This window comes from Schistocerca gregaria, chromosome 4, assembly GCF_023897955.1.
Source record: "Schistocerca gregaria isolate iqSchGreg1 chromosome 4, iqSchGreg1.2, whole genome shotgun sequence".
Classification (NCBI taxonomy): domain Eukaryota; kingdom Metazoa; phylum Arthropoda; class Insecta; order Orthoptera; family Acrididae; genus Schistocerca; species Schistocerca gregaria.
Window position 1 is genome coordinate 684,760,109 of NC_064923.1, and position 21,780 is coordinate 684,781,888.

The 21,780-nt window shown below is 42.9% G+C and overlaps 1 protein-coding gene across 1 annotated transcript in view; it reads right to left on the reverse strand.

Moving 5' to 3' along the window:
- LOC126268208 (serine palmitoyltransferase 1) overlaps positions 1 to 21,780 on the reverse strand; it is a 103,781-nt gene that overhangs the window by 68,980 nt on the left and 13,021 nt on the right. Inside the window, exons 2-3 of the mRNA XM_049973836.1 lie at positions 6,126 to 6,233; positions 5,936 to 6,034 (exon numbers count right to left, since the gene is read on the reverse strand). Coding sequence (XP_049829793.1) covers positions 5,936 to 6,034; positions 6,126 to 6,233 — 207 coding nt within the window. The remainder of the gene's footprint in view (positions 1 to 5,935; positions 6,035 to 6,125; positions 6,234 to 21,780) is intronic.

Below are 21,780 nucleotides of genomic sequence, written 5' to 3' on the forward strand. Positions count from 1 at the left end.
TTATTTCTTCTGCAAGTAGGAAGCGGATCATAGAACGTGGCTTGCACTTGGTGGAACTTCTTACCGACATATTTCGTGCAGCTAGACACAACAACGTGAGTTTATATGCTATTGTATGCCAGAAATGCGTGCTGTGATCAGGAGATCTCTCTCCCCCCCCTACCACTCATTGTTGGGATAAGAGGGGGGGAAACAGTGGCCACACAGTGCACGAGGAGATGAGTGGTGGTGTGCAAATGTGTAGTGCATGGAGAATTGCCCGAACACTGGACATACCTGTGAGCAAGGTGCATAAAATCCTACAAAACTTCCTTCTTTGTTATCCATTCAAAATTACTCATGTGCACAAGTTGCTTCCTGTTGACCTGCCAGCAAGAGAGACCTTTGCTTTAGAATTTCTTGCTCACATGGAAGTGGACAATGATTGGCTGTGGAAGATTTTGTGGACATATGAAGCCAACTTCCATCTGACATGATATGTCAATACACAGAATTGTCGAATATGGGCAATGGAAAATCCATACGCAAATCAACCAGCACCACTTCATCTTGTAAAGGTCACTGTGTGGTGCAGGTTTACGACATCATTTATCATAGGGTGAAATTTTTTTGAAGAGAAAGGTGCTTCCGGGGACAGGTGCTTCCGGTCCTGTTACCTGTACTCACTGGTAAGCGCAATGAGTGTCTTTTGCAAAACCACATCATTCCATCTCTCCAACAATATGGATGGGATCATTTTTATACAAGATGGCACACCTCCGCACATTGAAATCCATTTAAGCAGCTGCTGAAGCGCCATTTCGGAAATGCTAGAATATCAGCCACCATTTCCCTACAACCTGGCTGTCCCGATCACCTGATCTCAAGCCACATGACTTCTGGCTGTGGGGCTATCTGAAAGATGTTGTATTCAGTGTTCCGATTGTAAACTTAGCTGCACTGAGGGCACACATTGCACAACCCATCCTGAACATGATCCCAGAAACACTTCAATCAGTTGTGGAACATGCAATTTCTCGATTTCAATGTGTTGCAGAAAATGGTGGACAGCATACTGAACTTGTTTTGTGCCAGTCCCAAGGAAATTAATAATCTGATTCGATTTTGATTGATGCTTTTTATGCGGTTTTTGGCCTCAGGACAATTAAAAACCGAAGTGATTGATGCTTTTTATGTGCATTTTGGCTTCAGGACAATTAAAAACCGGCGTGAATGATGCTGCACCTTCCGGACTGCATATGACTCTACATCTACATACTATACTGTCAAATACAATATAATTAAAAGTTTCCTAACAAGAAAAAAAGAGTTAATGTCCTTTGATGCTAAGACCATCAGAGAAGAGGCTCACATGCAGAGCTTTAGAATGCGGCCCACTTAAAGGAGCGTCTGGTCATTTGCCTGCAATGACTTATGAAAACCAGACCCAGTTGTGGCTCAATGTAGGTTGACGCAGAATATTAGCTTAAAGAAAAAAAGACAGGTCAGGATCAAATCTGAATAGGAAAAGAAGAATTCTGCTTCTAGATAGCAGTGTTGGGAGGGCTGTAGGCCAGTAGCTTCAGGAGAAATTGGGTGAAGGGTACCAGGTCACAAGTTTTGTGAAACCAAGTGCTAGCCTTAGCCTGATGACAGAAAACATAGGTCATCTATGCAGGGACTTTGGGAAGGAAGATCAGGTAATTATAGTTTGGGGAGCAGGAAACAGCCTGTCTATGAATCCACTTATATAGTATTAGGAGTGACGTGGACAAAATAGGAGCAGAAACTGGGCACACAAATGTGGGGCTTGGGGAGGTCTTTCAGCGCCATAATTGGCTCTGGGTAAACTCTGCTGTAAGGCATGTTAACACTGAGCTGAACAGGATGCTCCAGACACTGTCAAAATCTCACGAGTTTTGTTCCTGCTGATGCTATTTGTAAGTTGGGGTACACTACACATGGCCTGCAGCTAAATAGGAGGGAGAAAGATAAGTTAGCTTCTCTACTAGCACATATTGTAAAGGGGCCACAGTCACACAAGGGATGATACCTTTGGTTAATGAGACCAGGCAGATGGGCTTTTTTTTAGGTTAAATCCAAAGTCCAGACAGACAATAATCAAGAAAAATAAAATAAAAGAAGCTTCATGTACAGTAAATAGGGATAAGGTTAAGGGCAGTGTCAATTTACTTCATCAAAATATCAGAGGAATACAAAATAAAGTAGATAGGCTGTTAGTGTGTTTAGATGATCTCAACAATAAGAATGAGATTAATATGTTTTGTCTCTCTGAACATCATGTAACTGTGGGGATGGAAAGTGTCAGTTATAAGTACAAAACTGTAGAAGGAAGCAAATTTTGCGTCTATCAGCACTTTGAAGTTTGTGCATGTGAACTACAGCTAGATAATGTAGACAAAAAGAAGTTATTAATCTGTGGTGATTTTAATGTAAACTTTCTATGCAGTTCTGATAGGAAAAGTGAACTAGAAGTGTTATTAATGACATGTAACATACAATCAGTGATCAATTTCCCTGTATGTATAGCTCAAGGCAGTAGTACTCTCATAGATAATGTATTCATGCAGCACAAGGATGTAAAACTAACACATGCTTTGCCTGTGATAAATGGGTTATCAGTCCATGATGGGCAACTAATTAACTTACAAAATGCAGGGTGTGCAGTTCAGAAACCATTAAGTAAAAGTGTAAGGCTTGTAAACCGGTATCTATAGAGCACTTCAGAGAAAGTATAAGAAATGTTAATTGGGGAGATGTATATAATGAGCCAAACGCCAATTATTAATGCATCATATTTCTTGATAAATTTATATCCCTTTTAGAACATTGTTGCACCCCAAAAAATACTATAGGTAACACCAAACAGTCCTCAAAGTAACCTTGGATCACTACAAGTATTAAACTGTCTTCAGAAAGGAAAAGAAAATTGTATGAGTCAGCAAGAATTAGTAAAGACCCAAAGATAATTTCATACTATAAAAATTATTGTAACATACTGAGGAAAGTTGTCAGGAAATCAAAGGATATGCATATTGGACATGAAATTAACAACTTGGGCAATAAAATCAAATCGGTATGGAATGTTGTTAGAAGACAGACAGGAAAAGTAACCACTGGAGTAGGTAGTATTACTATTAAAGAGAATGAGACCATCTTGACCAACAGTACACAAGTAGCTAATGTATTTAACAACCATTTCTTACATGTAGGTGAGAAAATTGGTGAGAATAGTTCAAAAGAAAATGTCAAGCAGTACAAGGAAGAATCAGTTTTGAGAAATCCTAGTCAGATTAGTTTTCATCCAACAACCTCTTGTGAAATAAGGAAAACCATTAAATCTTTGAAAAATAAATGTTGTGTTGGAATAGGTGACATCTCTAACAAGATATTAAAACAATGTGGAGCAGTCACATATGTAATGCATCAATAACTTAGGTATTTTCCCAGACTGGTTAAAATATGTCACTGTCAAGCCTCTCCACAAAAAAAAGGGGATACCACGGATGTCAACAATTACCAGCCAGTAGCCTTGCTCACAGCATTTTCAAATATTGTTGAGAAAGTATTGTACTCAAGAGTGGTTAGCTATCTCAGCAATAATGGGATACTTAGTAAATCACAGTTGGGATTTTAAAAATGCTGTTATACTGAGACAGCAATATACAATTTCACTGCCCACGTAATAGATTCTTTAAATAGTAAAATATCACCAACAGGAATGTTCTGTGACTTATCCAGAGCATTTGATTGTGTGAACCATGGCATTATGTTACATAAATTACAATTCTATGGTATAAATGGAACAGCATATGAGTGATGTCAGTTATACCTACAGAATAGGAAGCAAAAAGTTTCTTTACATGGTTTAAGTGATTTATGGAAATTTCCCACTTTATCTAACTGGGGTGAAATTACATTAAGTGTTACATACGGTTCAATTATGAGCCCCCTTCTGTTCTTGATGTACATGAATGACCCCCTTCTTATCTGAAATGAGAAGCTAAACTGATACTGTTTGCTGGTGATACAAGCATCATTATTAATCCAATAAAAGAAACTCCAATAGAAAATGATACAAATAATGTCTTTGGAAAAGTTATTGATTGGTTTCCTGTGAATGAACTTGCTCTGAACTTTGATAAAACACATTACATCCAATTTTCTACTGCAAGGAGTACAGTTCCTTCAATAAATATAACACATCAACAGAAATCAGTAGCCACAGTAGAGCATACTAAGTTTTTGGGTGTACATATAAGTGATAATCTCAATTGGAAAATTCCTATTTTGGATCTCCTAAAGGGACTACGTTCAGCAACTTTTGCAATCAGAAAAATTGCTAATTTTGAGGATACAGAAATTAGCAAGCTAACATACTTCGCATACTGTCACTCTCTGATGTCATATGGAATAATATTTTGGGGCAACTCAACACTTAGGCAAAAAGTATTCACTGCTCAAAAGAAAGTGGTTAGAATAATAGTCACATGTCTTGAAGGCATCTGTTTAAAAGGTCAGGAATTCTTACAATAGCCTCACAGTACAGTTACTCAGTAACGAAATTTGTTCTCAACAACATGGAGGAGATTGCTGTTTAACATCCCATCGATAACAAAGTCATTAGAGATGGAGCACAAGCTCGGATTAGGGAAGGATGGGGAGGAAATTGGCCGTGCCCTTTCAGAGGAATCATCCCGGCATCTGCCTTATGCACGGAAAGCCTAAATCAGGATGGCCAGAGACGGGTTTGAACCGTTATCCTCCCGAATGCGAGTCCAGTATGCTAACCACTGCGCCACCTCGCTCGGTCTCAATAACGTGGACTCGTTTAAAAACAACAGTGACACTCATTATTATAACACCAGATGAAAGAAAGACTTACACTATCCTCTACTTAGCCTATCTTTGGCACATAAATGGGTAAGATATGCTGCTGTAAATTTTTCGATAAATTACCACATGAAATAAAATGTCTGACAGTCAGCAGTAAGTTTTAAAAATAAATTGAAATCATGTCTCCTCTATAACGTAGATGAATTCTTGAATAGGAATAAATAGATATATGGGTATAATATATGCATTTTGTGCCATTTAAGGGTAATAAAAATTTTAAGCTTTAATACAGGCCCAGTAACTTAGCTGAGGGTGCTTCACAAAGTACTTAAAAGACACTTGTTCACCCAGATTTATTGTTAATTTCAGAAGTCCTGGAATATCTAAACAAAAGCAGGATGTGCAAAGAAAACTTATAGAATGGGCTCACAGTTTAGGTAACACTAGAACGTGACATGTATGTAAATAAGGGTCCAACAGCAGACAGTACAAGACAAATCTCAGCCATAATGTGAGTAATTATTCTTATAATTTTAACAACACAATTTTACAAAACTGAGACATACGTGCCAGGATGGTTCCTACTATTAGGTCATAGCTAACCAGCTGTCCCATCCTTGCCAAACTAGACCTGTATGTAGACACCTGTATATATGATTTATGTCTTTTTCCTTGTTCTTATTAAATTGTACTACCACAAAATGTCCAACATCACTCTAACAGTGATCTTCAGTTGTATAATCTGCTGATGTTACTACTACTACCACTATTGCTATTGCTATTTATCTCCTCTCCCACTGTGCTACCCAAGTACAATGAAAACAGGAAATACACATGTGAAGTTCTAATCAAGGAAGAAATATGCTCTCAGATTAACAAAAATGCCTTCTTTTTTTTAAAAAAAATAACATCTGAGTATATTCAGTGTTAGAAATGCCACGGTAAAGTAATGTGCTAACCTTCCAAACTGAAGGTCATAGTGGCATGTGAATTTTAGAAATACCCTAAAGACATATAGTTCTTAATTAAGTAAATATGGTGCAAGTTAAAGACATATGTAAATAGTTTCAATAACTGATAATTATTAGAAAGAAATTACCTTCCCACTCAGAATGTATGGATTCAATGCTCTGTGATTTTCTGGTACATCCGAAACAAGTTCTTCTGGTTGCCATTCTTTTATAAGTTGTTCTTTCTCCTGTACATATATTTAACATAAAAATTTTAAAATTTTCCATCTTTCTCCAGCAAAAGCACTCAGTAAAATCAATAACAAAGACATACTATACCTTTTTGGACAACTTCACCAAGTCATTAGGATTGTAGCTTTTATGGAATATAAGCCATAGGACCCATAATCCCAAGAATATTTCCAGAACAAGATGATATGCTGGTACCTGTGAATGCAAGGAAATAACGTTACTTCCACTGATACCATCCAACTATTTGTCCGCATAATTTGGGAGTCTAAAAATAGAAATAAATGGCATAATAAGAAAACATATTATGCCAAATGACAGACAGAACTATTATTAAAAGCTGTAATTAAATAGGCTAAATGAATAATACCATTAAACTAAAATATTTCTTGTGATCAATCCCTCAATTCATGGAGACAGAAATACTATGACTTGAGAATATTTCGAAGTTTATTACTTTATTATTTGGAGCCTGCATAAGCACCAACAGAGTACAACAACTCAATAATAGTTACTAAAACAGCCTCATGTATTTATTTTTGGCAAGTTTCTCTTTCTGCCAATGCATATCGTGACCTGTTGTATGTTCCTGAAGGTTCTCCTTTATAATCAGATATACTGCCGTGAGCTCTAGTGTGTGCAGTGTACCATAGTAGTTAGCCATGCTGGCTGGTGTGCTGCAGGTCACCAGTTCATCCCCATCCATCAGCAATCATTTGTTATTTAGTATTCATCATTTCTGGAGGGTTCTTGAAATATCTTATGTTTATGATATTTGTATGAGCAGGAGTATTTGAGGTTTGTATAGGTACCAGCATTATGGAATATTCAATACTTGCATAAATAGCTATAAGCTCTGCACATGAGATCAGTTCTCTTTTGGCTGTATGTTGGTGTCAGTAATAAACGTGCTTTCAGTGCTAAGTGTCTTACTTCACTGACGACCTTGCTTTGGACTTAATAGTGGTTTCAACATGACATCATTAGGTGGGAGCACTGGCTACCACTACATCAAACCACAAACACTGTGGCTTCAAATAGGCGGAAATGCTGTTCAAAACAGCAAAATTGATGAAAGGATTCAGCTGAGTCACCACATACAACAGGTGGGATGAAATGTTGTGCTTTGCAAATGTGTACTTTTACTTGGGAAGCTCAGTTCAACAGTGGTTTCAGAAAAATGAGGAGAAGCTTAATAGCTAGATTCAGTTTTTGCAGTTTCTAACATGCAATTCAACAAAACCCGGCATTTTAATTTCACAGAATGGGCATATGATTAGTGAAACTGAACAGTTCAAATTTCTGGGTGTTTAGATAGATAGTAAACCTTTGTGGAAAGCCCACATTCAGGATTTCGTTGAAAGACTCAATGCTGCCATTTTACTATTGAAACGGTATCTGAAGTAAGAGATAGTTCAACATGAAAAGTAGTCTACCTTGCTTATTTTCATTTGCTTATGACATGTGGTATTATATTTTGGGGTAAGTCTTCCCAGTCTCAAATGATATTTTTGGCTCAGAAATGGGCAGTTTGGGCAATAAGTGGTGTAAGTTTGTGAACCTCTTGTTTACCCCTGTTTGTAAGTCTGGATATTCTAGCTTTGGCCTCTCAATATACATATTATTTACTGTCGTTTATTGTTAACAATATCAGCTTATTCCCAAGAATTAGCAGATTTCACGCAATTAGTACTAGGCAGAAATTCAATCTGCATTTGGATCACACTTCCTTGATTCTTGTGCAGAAAAGGTGTGCAGTATATTGCTCCATCCGTTTTGAATAAGCTACTACAATAATTCAAAGATCTTAGCAGCAATTCATGCTGAAGTGTTTCCCCATGGGTCACTCCTTCTATTGTGTCAAGGAGTTCCCTGAAAAATTAAGCTGATTCCTGTGTTATATTGTTGATTGAGTTTACGTAAACTTATGGCGTGTCTTTTTTTGGATTCATAAATATTTTATTTTATCTGTTATTACTTTTAAGTTGTAATTTCAAGTACTGACATGTTCCATGACCTAGGAGATTTGCTCCTCAATTTGGTCCTATGGAACTAGATGTGAAAAATGAACATAAAAAAATTACAGGCTGAACTGAAGGAAACATCTAGTGACAGTCACCAGCAAGTCCTCTTAGTAAGTGAACAATTGAAAAACAGAGTCCAATAACATGGTGAACCAACACAGTCATACAGACAGGGTAGTGTGGCCCTTTGGAACATTGCAAATCTGAATATGACAGAAGCCAACGAAACCTCACACTTTGTGAAGGGAGTCACAGGGGACATGTATGAAGTTCTTCTGGAAAGGACATCACAACACAAGAATTCATCAAGTAGTGAAAATGCATAAAGGAAATGCAACAGAAAAAGAGTCAGATGAAAGAGCCATGTTTGACTCTCAAGTGTAGTCCCTTTGGCAATTGTGGCACGGCACACCACCAATACCTCACTTCTCTCACATACCAGCTTGTGAGAGAAGACAAACGGCATTTTATGAGAGCCAGAACTGTCTAACCAAGTACATAAGAGGTAGCACCCATGAACATTAACCCTGTACAACAGGAGGTAACAGAGAACAACAGGAGGTTTATCAGTCTTTGGTACCAATCCTTCTACCAGTGCAATGTCCCTTGAAGATTTAACTTGGCCATCTCTGGCATACACCACCACTGCCAATAGCATCCAACCAAGACAGGTACAACCAATTCCTCTGGTTGGTTGGTTTTTTTTTTTTTTTTTGAGTTAAAGGGAACAAACTGTGATGTCAGTAGTCCCATCATCCTGTATCTACTGAACCAGGCGTAATCGTCAAAGGAAGGATGCAAAACACAAATCCTGGGAAGCCTGATGGCAACAAAGATACAATAACACAGAGATAAAAAAAAGGGAGAAGCAGGAGAGGAGTAAGAGGGAGTAAGATGAGCGAGTCTCGGTCCAGAATGCTGTTGGAGGACCCTGGGCTATGGCAAGTTCATTCCCTGATATCCCAATATGATTAGGGGTCCAAACAAAGATGACTGGCCATCCAGATGATCAGAAAGAAGATTCTACATGTTTGCGACTAATGGGTGATGATGGTAGCACTCATCTATAGGCTGAAGGCTACTCAGGGAATCGCAGCAGATCAGAAACATCTTCCATATGTAAGAACGAGCATGGCTAAGGGCCTGTTTGATGGCCACCAATTCTGCAGTGAAGACACTGCATCCACTCAGCAAGGAGCATAGTTCACTCCACCTTGCATGTACATATGTAAAACCGGCTCATCCATCGACTGTTGAGCTGTCAGTGTACATTGCTTCTGAACCTGGAAATGCACTGAGAACAGTGACGAACAGGCGACAAAAAACCTTGGGGACAACTGAATTTTTCCATCCAAAGGACTGTAGAAGTTGGAGTTCCGAGCATAGACACTGTATTCGAACTGCAATTGTGACCCCAGTTCTGGATCCCCATGGTGGGAGGTGAATCTCCCTACTAGGAAAAAGGACATGGTAGTTCAGATGCTCAGGAAAGCTGTAAAGGCGTGTAGCATGACTGAGTAGCTCTTGTTGGCACCTGATCTGTAAGGGAGGGACCCCAGCCTTCTCAAGTAGGCTGTTCACAGGGCTATTTCTAAAAGCTCCTGTTGCAAGTTGGACCCCCCCAATAGTGTACTGGGTCCAGTGGCCATGATGCTTAGGTTGATGCCAAATCTTATGCCAGACTCCCATAATCGAGATGGGACAGTATCAGGGTTTTGTAAAGCCACAGAAGGGTAAAGTGGCCTGCACCCCAGCTGGTGTTACTGAGGCAGTGAAGTGTATTAAGGGATAGCCAGCACTTTTGCCTAAGATGGGAAAGACACATGGACATTGAAGACCAGTCCCAAAAAGTGGTAAGGCTCCCCCATATTGAGTAATCTGTGGTTGAGGTAAAGTTCTGGTCGTGGACGAACAGTACAACATCTACAGAAGTGCATAACCCAAGCTTGGCGGCTGAAAACTAAAAGCAGTGGGTGAGGGCCCATGACTGCCTTTTGAATGGTGACCTGCAGTCAGAGTTCAATCAACAACCACACTAAAGGAGCAACAGTAAAAGCAAAAATAATCGGCATACAAAGAGGGTGGTACCGAGGACTCCACAGCTGCTGCTAGATCTGATGGTCACTACAAAGAGAGAGAGAGAGAGAGAGAGAGAGAGAGAGAGAGAGAGAGAGAGAGAGAGCGGGGGGGGGGGGGGGGGGGGGGTACTCAACACAGAGCCCTGTGGGACACTGTTTTCTTATATATGGGATTTGGTGGGTACTGTGGTAAGCACCAAATTGTATCTAGAAAGAACAGTGAGACAAGAAGTTCTGGACAAGAACTGAAAGCACGCCCTGCAGACCCCACTCACGTAAGGTATCAAGGATTTGGTATCACGTGCATTTGCAGGTCGAAGAAGACAACAATAACATGTTGACATTTGATCAAAAGTTGTCCGGATGGCAGCCTCCAGGCAAACAAAGTTATCAGCACTAGAACGGCCTTAGTTAAAACCACTCTGGACTGGTGCCACAAGGTCCCGAGACTCAAGCAGCCAACACAACCACCAGATCACCATGTGTTCGAGTGTAAAGAACGTTGATGAGGCAAATTGGGTGATGCCTGTCCAGCTCTAGATGGTGCTTACATGGTTTCAGCACTGGGATGATGACGCTTTCTTGCCACTGAGATAGGAACTCACTCTCACTTCACATATGGTTGAAGATAGTAAGGAGATGACACTCACACTCCAGTGATAGGTGTTTTAGCATTTGCTTTTGGCTACAGTCTAGCCCTGGGGCTGTATCGGAGCAAACGACTAGGGAACTGAAGGATTCCCACTCACTGAATGGAGCATTATACGGCTCCAGGCGGTATGTAGTGAAGGATAAGTGCATTCGCTCCAACTGCTGTTTGAGATCATGAAAGGAAGGTTGATAGTTCTCAAACACCGAGGCTGGAGCACAGTGCAGAGCAAACTGTTCAGTGACAGCATCTAGGTCTGTGAAGACAGCACTGTTCAAGGAAGTACCACATGCACCTGCAGAGGACTGGTATCCGTAGAGGCATCTCATCATCACCCAATCCTGTGGAGGAATGATCTGTGGTCCAATGGTTGAAACATGCCGTTCCCTGCAGTCTTGGTTCTGTCATTTTATTAGGTGGCATACCCAGACTTGGAGCTAATTAAAGGCAATGAGTTGCTCCACCAATAGAGCTGCTTATGGCATTGCAGAGCACACCTGTTATCTCTAATAGCCTTGGTGATTTCTGAGGTTCATCAAGGCACTGTTTTCCAATGGCATGATCCTGAAGAATAAATGATCGCTAAGTTGGCTGCTGATAGGATGGCTGCTGTTGTACTCTGGACAGCCATATCAACACCTCCATGTATCAGGGAGCTAAGGACTACACTGGAGGTGAAATCGTCACAGTTGGCATTGTTGAGAGCCATTCTGAGTGGGTGACAAGGGGGGTGATGCTGAGGGAGGAGAGGGAGATAGGGAAGTGGTCACTACCACACAGGTCATCGTGGACACTCTAGTGGTCAGATGGGAGAAGACCAGGGCTGCAAATGGAAAGATCAATGGCTGAGTAAGAGACACTTCACCATCAGGAGGAAGATAAACATTACAGATGGTAGAATCCTAAGAGTCCGTTACCCGAAAAGCCTTAGCCTATAAAGTTGTATCAGGAGGCACGAGTTCACTATCCACAACATATGTACCAGCTCCACCCAACACCCTATCACAGTCGGCACTATTCCTAAAATAGACCTGGTATCTGTTGAGGTCAGGGGTCCACATTGCTGGAAAATGTCCTGATGGGCATTACAGTAGGGAGGTGATTAAGAAATGTCGTTTAGTCAGGTAGTGGAAAAAACTGCTACAATTCCACTGGAGAATCATGCTGTCGGTATATTGTGAGGTCGTGGAGGGACCAAGATGGTAGGTTACGGCCCAGTGTCACTTGCTGCCTTTGGTTGAGAGGTTATGGTATCAACACAAATAGGTTCTGAGACACATTGTCTGTTGCAATCTGACATCTCAGGAGCCACCAGGATCTCTGCCTCAACCACAGAAGCAGAACATGCAGGATCTGGTGGCATGGAGGGGGGGGGGGGGGGGGGAGGGGGGCTCCTCTGAATTAGTTTCATGAACTGAGGAAGGTTGCAAAGTCATATAACCAGCAGCCTGTGGCTTCCTCAGCCACTGGCCGGTATCTAGTTGTAGAACAGCAGAAATATTGGAGGGGAGTGTCCCAAGGGACTCCTTCCTGGTGTAAGAAGCCAAAGAAGGGCGATGCATCTCTGGCTGAGGAATGGGGATTGCTGTCCCTGGCGGGTGGGGAGCCATTGCTCCTACTGTGTGTGTGTGTGTGTGTGTGTGTGTGTGTGTGTGTGAAGGAGCAGAAGGAGAGCACCCGACCAGCAAGGGGGCAGGCATGGTCGAGTAACACTTAGGCCTGCAGTAAGAGGCATAATGGGCGAAAGTACTGTTGCCAGAGGGTGACGTCATAGCTGTAGCATACAGCATTGTCATGCTGCAGGAAGTAGACACTTGTACTGTTTTTTTGGCCTCATGGTATGTTAGTCTGTCCTGAGTCTTATATTCCTGTATTTTTTTCTCTTTCTTTGGTTGTTTGGGGAAGGAGACCAGACAGTGTGGTCATCGGCCTCATCGGTGTACGGAAGGATGGGGAAGGAAGTCGGCCGTGCCCTATCAGAGGAACCATCCCGGCATTTGCCTGCAGTGATTTCCCTAAATCACGGACAACCTAAATCAGGATGGCCGTACGCGGGATTGAACCGTCGTCCTCCCGAATGCGAGTCCAGTGCCTTACCAATGCGCCACCTCGCTCGGTAAAGATAGCGCAGTCTGATGAGGAGGGAGAATGTTGGTCTCCACAGTTGATACAGATGGGTGTGGGGGGGGGGGGGGGGGGGGAGGGGCACAAGCAACATTTGTGTGCAACAGTCATACACAGTCCCTTTAGATTGGGCTGTCATTGCAACACGAAGACGTGTCTGAATTTCATGCGTTTGAAGCACCGCATCCGGAGGAGAGGGGGCGGGAGGCAGGAGATTTCACGTCACATCAGTATACCATCACCTTGACTTTTTCAGGGAACGAATCGCCTCAGAGGCCATGATGAAGGCCCCAGTAGCAAGCTTACTGTCCTTTGCCCCCTATTGATATGATGGGCAAAGTGTACACCATGTCGCCCCAAGTTGGCATGCAGCTCATCATCAGACTGTAAGAGCAGCTCATGACCGAAAATGATGCCCTGATACAGATTTAGACTATTATGGCGAGTAATAGTCACCAGAATGTCATCCAACTTGTCACATGTGACCAACACCTGTGACTGGGCACAGGACGCTGTTTCAATCAGAATTAATCCACTCTGTGTCTTAGAGATGGGTGCAAATTCTCCAAACATGTGCTCTTTTTTCTCTACAAAGAATAAATTAATGCTCTTTGGCCAAAAAAGAATCCTAATCTGTCCTTGTACAAATCAGGTACTGGGGGAGTATTTCTCTGCTTGTTTCTTAATCCTACATTCCTCTCATGACATAACCAGAGAAGGAAATAGTTTGGGGTTGTATCTCTTCATGTAGAATGAATTCTTTTTCTTCTCATGAGACAGATGGGGCCATATTATCACCAGCATCAGAAACCTTCATCTGCTTCATGCATCTGCCATGATGCCACCCACTCTGAACGGGGGCTCTCCACATGGATGCCACCCAGCCTCTGGTGAGAAATCCATTGCTTGGAGTCCTGGTACCTGTCATGATGGGCAGGTAATCCTTGGCATACGTAGGAAATTTCCAGCTCAGGCAGCAAAAGTGTGATTCCTGAATTGTCAGGGAGCTACTTCCAGACAAGTACTTGACGATTCCCTCCCCCCCCCCCCCCCCCCCCCACCCCCATACAAAGGGATGGCTACCATGTCGGTTCTGGGCGAATTGTGTACTCTGCCTTATTAGAAATGAAGGGTGCTAAGATGGGAAGGCACAAAGGAGTAACATACACCACACTGGGCGACCTTCCCTGCTTGATCTAAATTTCTGAAAAATTTGGAAAGTGATGGCAGGTCAAACCCACAATGGGGACCATGTACTGATTAATGACAAGATGTACACAGCAGTGGGAGTGCAAAGGAGAACCAAGGTCCTAAATCACATACCAGGTCCAGCTGTGTCTGAACTAGAAACACCATCTGATGGAAAGGGAGAGGAGGACAGGGATGGTGGAAGTGTACACTTGCAGCAGAGTAGTGCTGCAAAGTCTGGTGCCCCATTTGAGCAAGCACAAACTCACAAAAGAGTTGTGATCCCTCTGGGGTAATCAACTCCTCTGCCAAGTACAACAGCCAGCAGACAAACAGACATTTGGAGGATAGAGAACAAAATGCAGGTATTTTTTTGTTCTAAGTGCCTTGGGCATGCTGTGTACTACTGCAGAGAGAGAAAATACATGTCTGATTACTATGCTGCAAGACATAAACCATCACAACCGTCCTAATAGCAACAGTTTACTGCAGCCAATTATAGTCAACATGTGGGCGAAGATAATCACTGTACTTGGACGTAGTCGTACACTAACACGCCGTAGCCATTCCCTGTTGCTGTACAGATGTACCAGACACTTAGTTGGCTACCAAAGTCATGAAAACTAAGTGAGGTGATAACCAATGGTGGTGAGGCCACCATAGATGAAAATACTCCATGGAAAACAGTCACAAGATGCCAGGACATCATCATTGGTAGCTACTTGTGCGGCCACTAGTTGAGCCGGACTTCCTTTTTCAGTAATGTTAATTGCTTGTAGTCGTCAGCTAAAGGAAACTATGTTTTGTGATACAAAAGTGATTGTGCAGAATGTCACAAATGGAAAGTACATTGAGACGATGGAACAAGTACTGCCAAGAATAACCATCAATGACAGAACTTAGTATTTGAATTTGTCATTTTAACAGAATGTAGTCGTCATAATGACATTCTCAGATGGGAGTTCTTCCAGGGATCACAAGCAGTCAAAGACTGTGATAGATCAGAGCTCCAGACTGACAAAGCTATTCCAACATGCACACAGAACAAAGATTGCTGAGTGCAGTTGCTTGCATCATTCAGGAGAAGCATGGCTGTTGAAGGGCAACAGAACAGAGTGGCAGACAAGGCATGAAGTAGACCTAGAAAGCATGAGACAGGCAAAGTCATCGCCAGGAAAGTGCAACGAGATGGGCATGACCCACGCACAGAAGAAAGAGGCCCAGGAGGTTACCAAGGGACCAGGGACACGGGGGAATCATTTGCAGCAAGCAGAAAGGAAGGCAGAACAAAGGGTAACATGTCAGAAGGTGACACGCCTGGGCCTACAGAGTCAGAAAAGAAAAGAGCGGCAATGTCACAATTGGACAAAGAAAGGGGGTCCAAGGAATGGGTGGGAACCGAGGGCACAGAAAGCGATTGAGGTCTGAAGCAGGGTGGAGGTTGGGTAGGCTGGTGGCGTGCGAGTCGAAGACATGAGGTGTGTGGGCCAGTGGTGGACAGATCAGTGGTGCTAGAGCTGGCCTTTCAGGAGCTGGGATGGGTGCATTGACCAGTGGTGAGGGCCGCAGTGGCACTGGAGCGGGCAGCATAGGAGCCAGTGTTGTCGCAGGTGGAAGCATTGGAGTTGTGGGGGTGTGGAGTTGTGGGGGTGAAACTGATGGGGCTCTAGGCAGTGAAGCCAGTGGGGTTGATGGTGTAGGAACTAGTTCAGAGGAGGCTTCCAGGCTGAGGAGAAGTGGCAGAGCCTAAAGAGACAGCAAGGTTGGAGAGGTCAGTTGAACCAAAACATGTGTCAGAACCAGAGAAGGCAGTGGAGGGCGAGGAAGCATTAGAGCAGGAGAGGGTACCAGAGTCCAAAGGTGAGTGAGAGCAGGGGGTAGCACTGAAGTCTGAGGAAAAGGCACTGAAGATGGTAGTGCCAGAGGTGGAGCAGCTGCAGGCAGAGGAGACAGTGGCAGCCAGGAGAGAACCACTGGGAAGTGCAGAGATGTGGAGAAGATAGTTCACTCCTGCAATGAAGACGGTTCACAAACCTGAACATTTTCGAGCTCTGGAGGAAATGGTGGCAACTGTTCTGAGCAGGGGTAAGAGTTTGTGCATTGGCAGAGGCGAGGTGCCGTCGAAGAAGTTCAGTGGTGCACAGGTGGTGATGTGTGAGGTGGAGAAGCTGTGCTGTCCTGTCTGTGGCACATGGGGGCATTATCACCAATTAGTGCTGAGCCAAGCAAGCAATGCCCTGGCTGAGACTTTTAATTGCACACCCAGTAGCTGGAAAAATTACAGTAGTGAAGTTCTAGTATGGGAGGAGCCATGTGGATCACAATGATGATTTAGAGACATGTCCATGAAACAAAAGTAGCACATGTAAGATCATTCCTAATCACCACTTTTATGTCTTGGTCTTTACAAGTTGGCAAGGACAGCACATAATAAAGTTGTTCCACAGTTTACAATGAAAAAACACACACATTAACAGTTCATGTTCTGATGTGGAACAGAAAATAAGAGCCATTCTGATTGAATGATAGTTCTCACTATAGTCCAAATCGGTGTACAATCATTGTCTGGTTGATGTCCTAGACTGTGATCCAGCCAGTGTAGGTGCTAAGTGGAGTCCTGGACCTCGCTGGATTGACATTTGGTTGGAGATCAGGGCAGTGCTGAAGGTGGCTGATGATGGAGTTGGGTTGGGTTGTTTGGGGAAGGAGACCAGACAGCCAGGTCATCGGTCTAATAGGTTTAGGGAAGAACGGGTAAGGAAGTCGGCCATGCCCTTTCAGAGGAACCATCCTGGCATTTGCCTGGAGCGATTTAGGGAAATCACGGAAAGCCTAAATCAGGATGGCTGGACGCGGGATTGAACAGTCATCCTCCCGAATGCGAGTCCAGTGTGGCTACTGATGGATTAGCTGCAAGAAGCAGCTGGCATTGATACCGGAGCAAGAGCAAATACTGCTGACTAGTGATCATGCAATGTCTTCAGTATTTCCCTGGGGGTCACATCAGATCCAGAGATCCATTGATTCCCATTTGTTGAGTTCAGGAACATACCCAAGAGGTCAATTCCAATTTGGTGGAATGTCACTGCTGCAGCCGGGATTTGTACTAGATGCCCCAGAGGTAGTTTGTCACCTGCTTCCATTATTAGCATTTGTTACAGTGGCTGATACAGATAATTGGTGGTTGATCCCCAGAGTTGATACAGTGTTTTACTGTGGGCCACTTGGTCTGTCTTTCCTCTACTCTGGATTTCAAAGGATATGAAAATTGTAAGTAGACTGACTGTCAATCGCCAACATTGTTCCTCGGTTACACCACAGCCTATTGCCAATTTGGTAGTAGCTTCCTCCCTGCACTGTCTGTGGTGATAGTGGAACATGATTCTTCACCAACGACACTAAGCTGTCCTTCCTGAATTGATTCAGATGCCTCCGTGCATTCGTATTTAGGGGTGAGTTGGGGCTGCTCGTGACGCTTAGATATCCGAAGTTCTTTTCAACCACCATCACTGGCATGCAGATTTCTTTTGTGTGTCTAAGAAGCTTTTTGCAGTCAACAAAAGCTTCACAGTTTTACTGAGCATCTTGACTGATGACTGAAACTTGTGTTATGGTCGTCTCTTCTCTCGAGGGTGCTTCTGTGCACATGCTGGCGCAACAGGGTGTTCACGAATCTTCCTACAGCACTCATCACTGCACCTGACCTCACTTGCTGCTCCCTCTAGCCATGAGCCCGACACTACTTCCGTCCTCCTGTCCCTTTGTAGCGATGATGCACCCAGACATGGACAGCCTGCCCTTCGAGGGTAGCGTACCTTGTCTACTGGCACTGAGATCCCCACCTATGTTCCCTCCTGTGCTCCTACATGCATCACCATGCTCCTATACACACTGCCATGCTCCAATGTGCACTACTGCAGGTGTCCACACATGTCCTTCAGCCTCCCGCACCTGTGGCTGCCTCCGTAACTGGATCTGGGCCCACATATCTGCAAGGTGTTGCTACACTTTCTGATGCCAACTTTTCTGGATAAGTCTTCCATTTTCCTTTTGTGCTTCTTCAATGCAAATGTATTCATCAGTGCAGTCTGCTGGGAATGCAGGAGGATGGCGTAGGTGATCTTCAATCAGGAAGATTCCCAACAATTAGAAAAAAATGATACTTATTATATATGAGGAAATACTCAACTTAAATGGTGTTTCTTCTTGTGAAATGTACAGCACTATTAGACGTCTGAAATTATTGAAAGTCCTCCAAAATATTAAAGTCCTGTCACTATTCCTTTCAGTGATGCCTACGTAGAGTCCAGAGATGGCCTACAATGTCTATGGAGCCTAAGTCTTGGAGACAATGGACGAACACTGCAGCTTGTAGACTCGGCAGGAAGTGGAAACTGAACATGACTTGGTTCTCTGAAGAGAACTGTCCACTGTATCTCAGTGCTCCAGTATTTAAGGTCACATTGACCAATCGCTACCCACACACACAATGCCCATGGGATGGCACCTGTGGCCCCTTGCGGACCTCGGTATAGTTTAGTTTGTACTGCCAACCCAAACAGCTGCTGTGCTACAACTGTTTCGAGTGCGGCTTATCGACCACAGTGAGATACTCACTTGAGTCGTGAGTACCGTCACCACACATTCTTCATGCTCAGGTTTTTCCCTTCCTTCAGTGACTTTTCTTCAAATGTTCTGGTCCATTTCTTCCTTGTGCATAACTGAAGTCACAGCCTACAACAGCTTCTTCTATCTGATGTGCCCTCTCCATGGGCCTTTTCCCTGTCCTCCAGCATCCTTGCTTGCTCATAACCGTTCTCCACTTTTTGGTGCCTCTGTTACACCCACAGCCACCTCTCCACCTCCTGATCATTTCCTCCTTCCCTCCACCCATCGACATGCGATGGCTTCACCATCTCTTTTTAAGGGGTAGTGGCTGAAGTATCTGGCCACTTGCCTGGCAACATACCACAACAGAACACACATGTGGCTGGCCAGTTTCCATACCCTTGGCCATCCTCTGTATCAATCCCAACTCCGACCAGACAAGCCAATCTGTGTATGCACCAGATGAAAACAGCAACACATACCACTGTGTACAAGTCAGAGGGTAACAGCAACATGCGCATCCCTCTGTGCACACGCCAGACTCCAGAGGGTTACACAAGTGGTACCAGCATTGGCTGCCAGTACAATGCACCATGACCTCGGCACTATAATCTGTCCACACACCACGTGAAGTACATCCACATGATCCTCACAGACATCCTTCTGCTGGACTATTTAAGATGCTCCACAACTACTAACCAGCAGCATTCGCTCCCCCACTAGCTTCAACACCAACTGCTCTTTGCGGCCCATCCATTGGTAGCGGCTCTCAGCAGCAGTCTTCAGTGCCATCTTTATCTCTGACTGGATGTGACCCAGTGCTGCCCCAGACTCCAACCAACAAAACAACCTGCCTTTACTGACTTAACCAGACACCAACCCAGACATCAACCGGATAATCATCTAGGACATCAACCAGAAATTGACCAGACACTGATGAGGACACTGATTGTGACTAGTGAGAACTAGGTCACTCTACCGAAAGTGGCTCTTATTTTTTATTCTGCTGCAGGACCATGAACTGTTCATCTGTGTGTTGTCTTCGCCCCCTCATAAAGACCAAGCCATAAAAAAATGTGTCTGATGGCAAGAACAAGTGGAGATCGTGCAGTACATGTAAACTACAAGAACTACTCAAAATTACAACGAAAAGTCATTATTAACTTAACAAACAGATACACTGTGTCAGAAATCAGTAGTTCTGAGAACAGACTTAAGGGCTAGATGGACTGTAGTGAAATGAGACACAAGACAAGCAGCCACAGAATAGGATAACATCTCTATTGCATCAAATGGAAGGGCTTTAAATGATCAGGATCACATGTATGAGATCTGTCAAATAACCATTTTCTAATTATAGTAGACAATATAGGGACAAACAGTTCAAGAGAAAAATCACAGCAGTATATTGAAAACGCATTCTCATAAAATTCAATCATAGAGTGTATCACCTACTTCTCCTTCTGAAATTAAGAAAATTACATATTCTTTCAAAAATAAAAGCCCATATAAATTTGATGGTGTTCCCAACATAGATATCAATAACTACTGACCTATTTTACTGCTGACATCAATTTCCCAAATTTCTGAGAAGGTGATGTATTCTAGAAGAGTATCTCACCTGAGGAACAATAACAACATCAAAAACCAAAGTTCGGATTTCAGAAGAGTTGCTCTACCGAGTATGCCATTGACACGCTCATCCACAAAATTTTACAAGCATTAAATAACAAAATAGTGCCTATTGGTATTTTCTATGACACACAATATTCTCCTAGATAATTGAGGTTTCGTGAGACTGATGGTACAGGCAACCAATGAATAATGTCTCACATTATTAAAAGAATGCAGAAAGTTGTATATTATTCTGACTGGGGAGAAATCACCTATGGGATTCCCCAAGATTCAATTTTAGGTCTGCTTTTGTTCCTCATATATATTAAACTTTTGCTACTTGAGAGAGAGTCTGCATGAAAAATGAGAGATCATAGAACAATGGAACTTTGTAAAAACATTTGTAAGGATATGCGGAAGAGAAATGACAAATAAACCAATGAAAAACACCTTTTAATTTCCACATGAGACGGTTCAAATTTGGTGATCTTAGTAGCCACGGAACGATTGGCCAATTATTCTGTTTTCTCCAAATGTGTTACAGAGTAACCGAGTGACCTCATAAGCAATGTGAAGTGGAGCTCCAAATGCATCAAAACAGATGCGTCCACAGCACCTCTTTCTCACAGAGGATGGATTATGTGGTGAAGGAAATGAGAGTAATGTGTGCCATTCACACTGCATTTTCTTGGTCATTGGAATCTGAAATCCTCAAAGAAAAATGGACCAATCATGAACTTTGCTGTGAAGCCACAATACAACAGTGATGCATTCACTATGCAGGGGAATTTCATAAATATTCGTTGGTGGTGAAAATCCCAAAATGCAACAACTGTAAGTGTTCACTGCCCCAATAAGCGTAAAGTGTGTTTCATCACTACACAAAATTTTCCAAGGTCACATATTGTCAACTTCGGCCCTTGAAAGAAATGTAAGAGCAACATTTAGTTGAATGTCTGCATCACACACTAAAAGTTGGTGAATAACGAAGTTTGCATGGATACATGTCAAAACCGTTCGCAGCACTTTTCAAATGATGGCCTATGGAATGTTCAGCTATCGTAACAGCTCCTGATCTTCTTGAAGATTGCACATTCTCAGCACTCTCAGCCATGACAATAGTAACTTCTTAAACAATTTGCGGTGCAGCTGTCCATCAGCTTCTCCCATGAGCACTTCCCAAATCTCCAGTTAATTCGAACTTCCGAATAATGTTCTTCAAACAGAGTGAAGGAGGAGGACTTCTCTGTATTCCTTTAATGAGTCAATACTCACGAAGAGCAGCAGCACTATTGCTGTTGTTCTCATAAAACAGCTTTACAAGTAAAGCCCTGCTCACTTTGCCCAGATCCATGTCAATTGTCAGTAGCCGTAACATGCACTGACTTTTTGTGTTTCTACCCTACATTGCCATTCCAGTACCACTGCCTAATGGCAAATGATGACAATAGACTACAAAC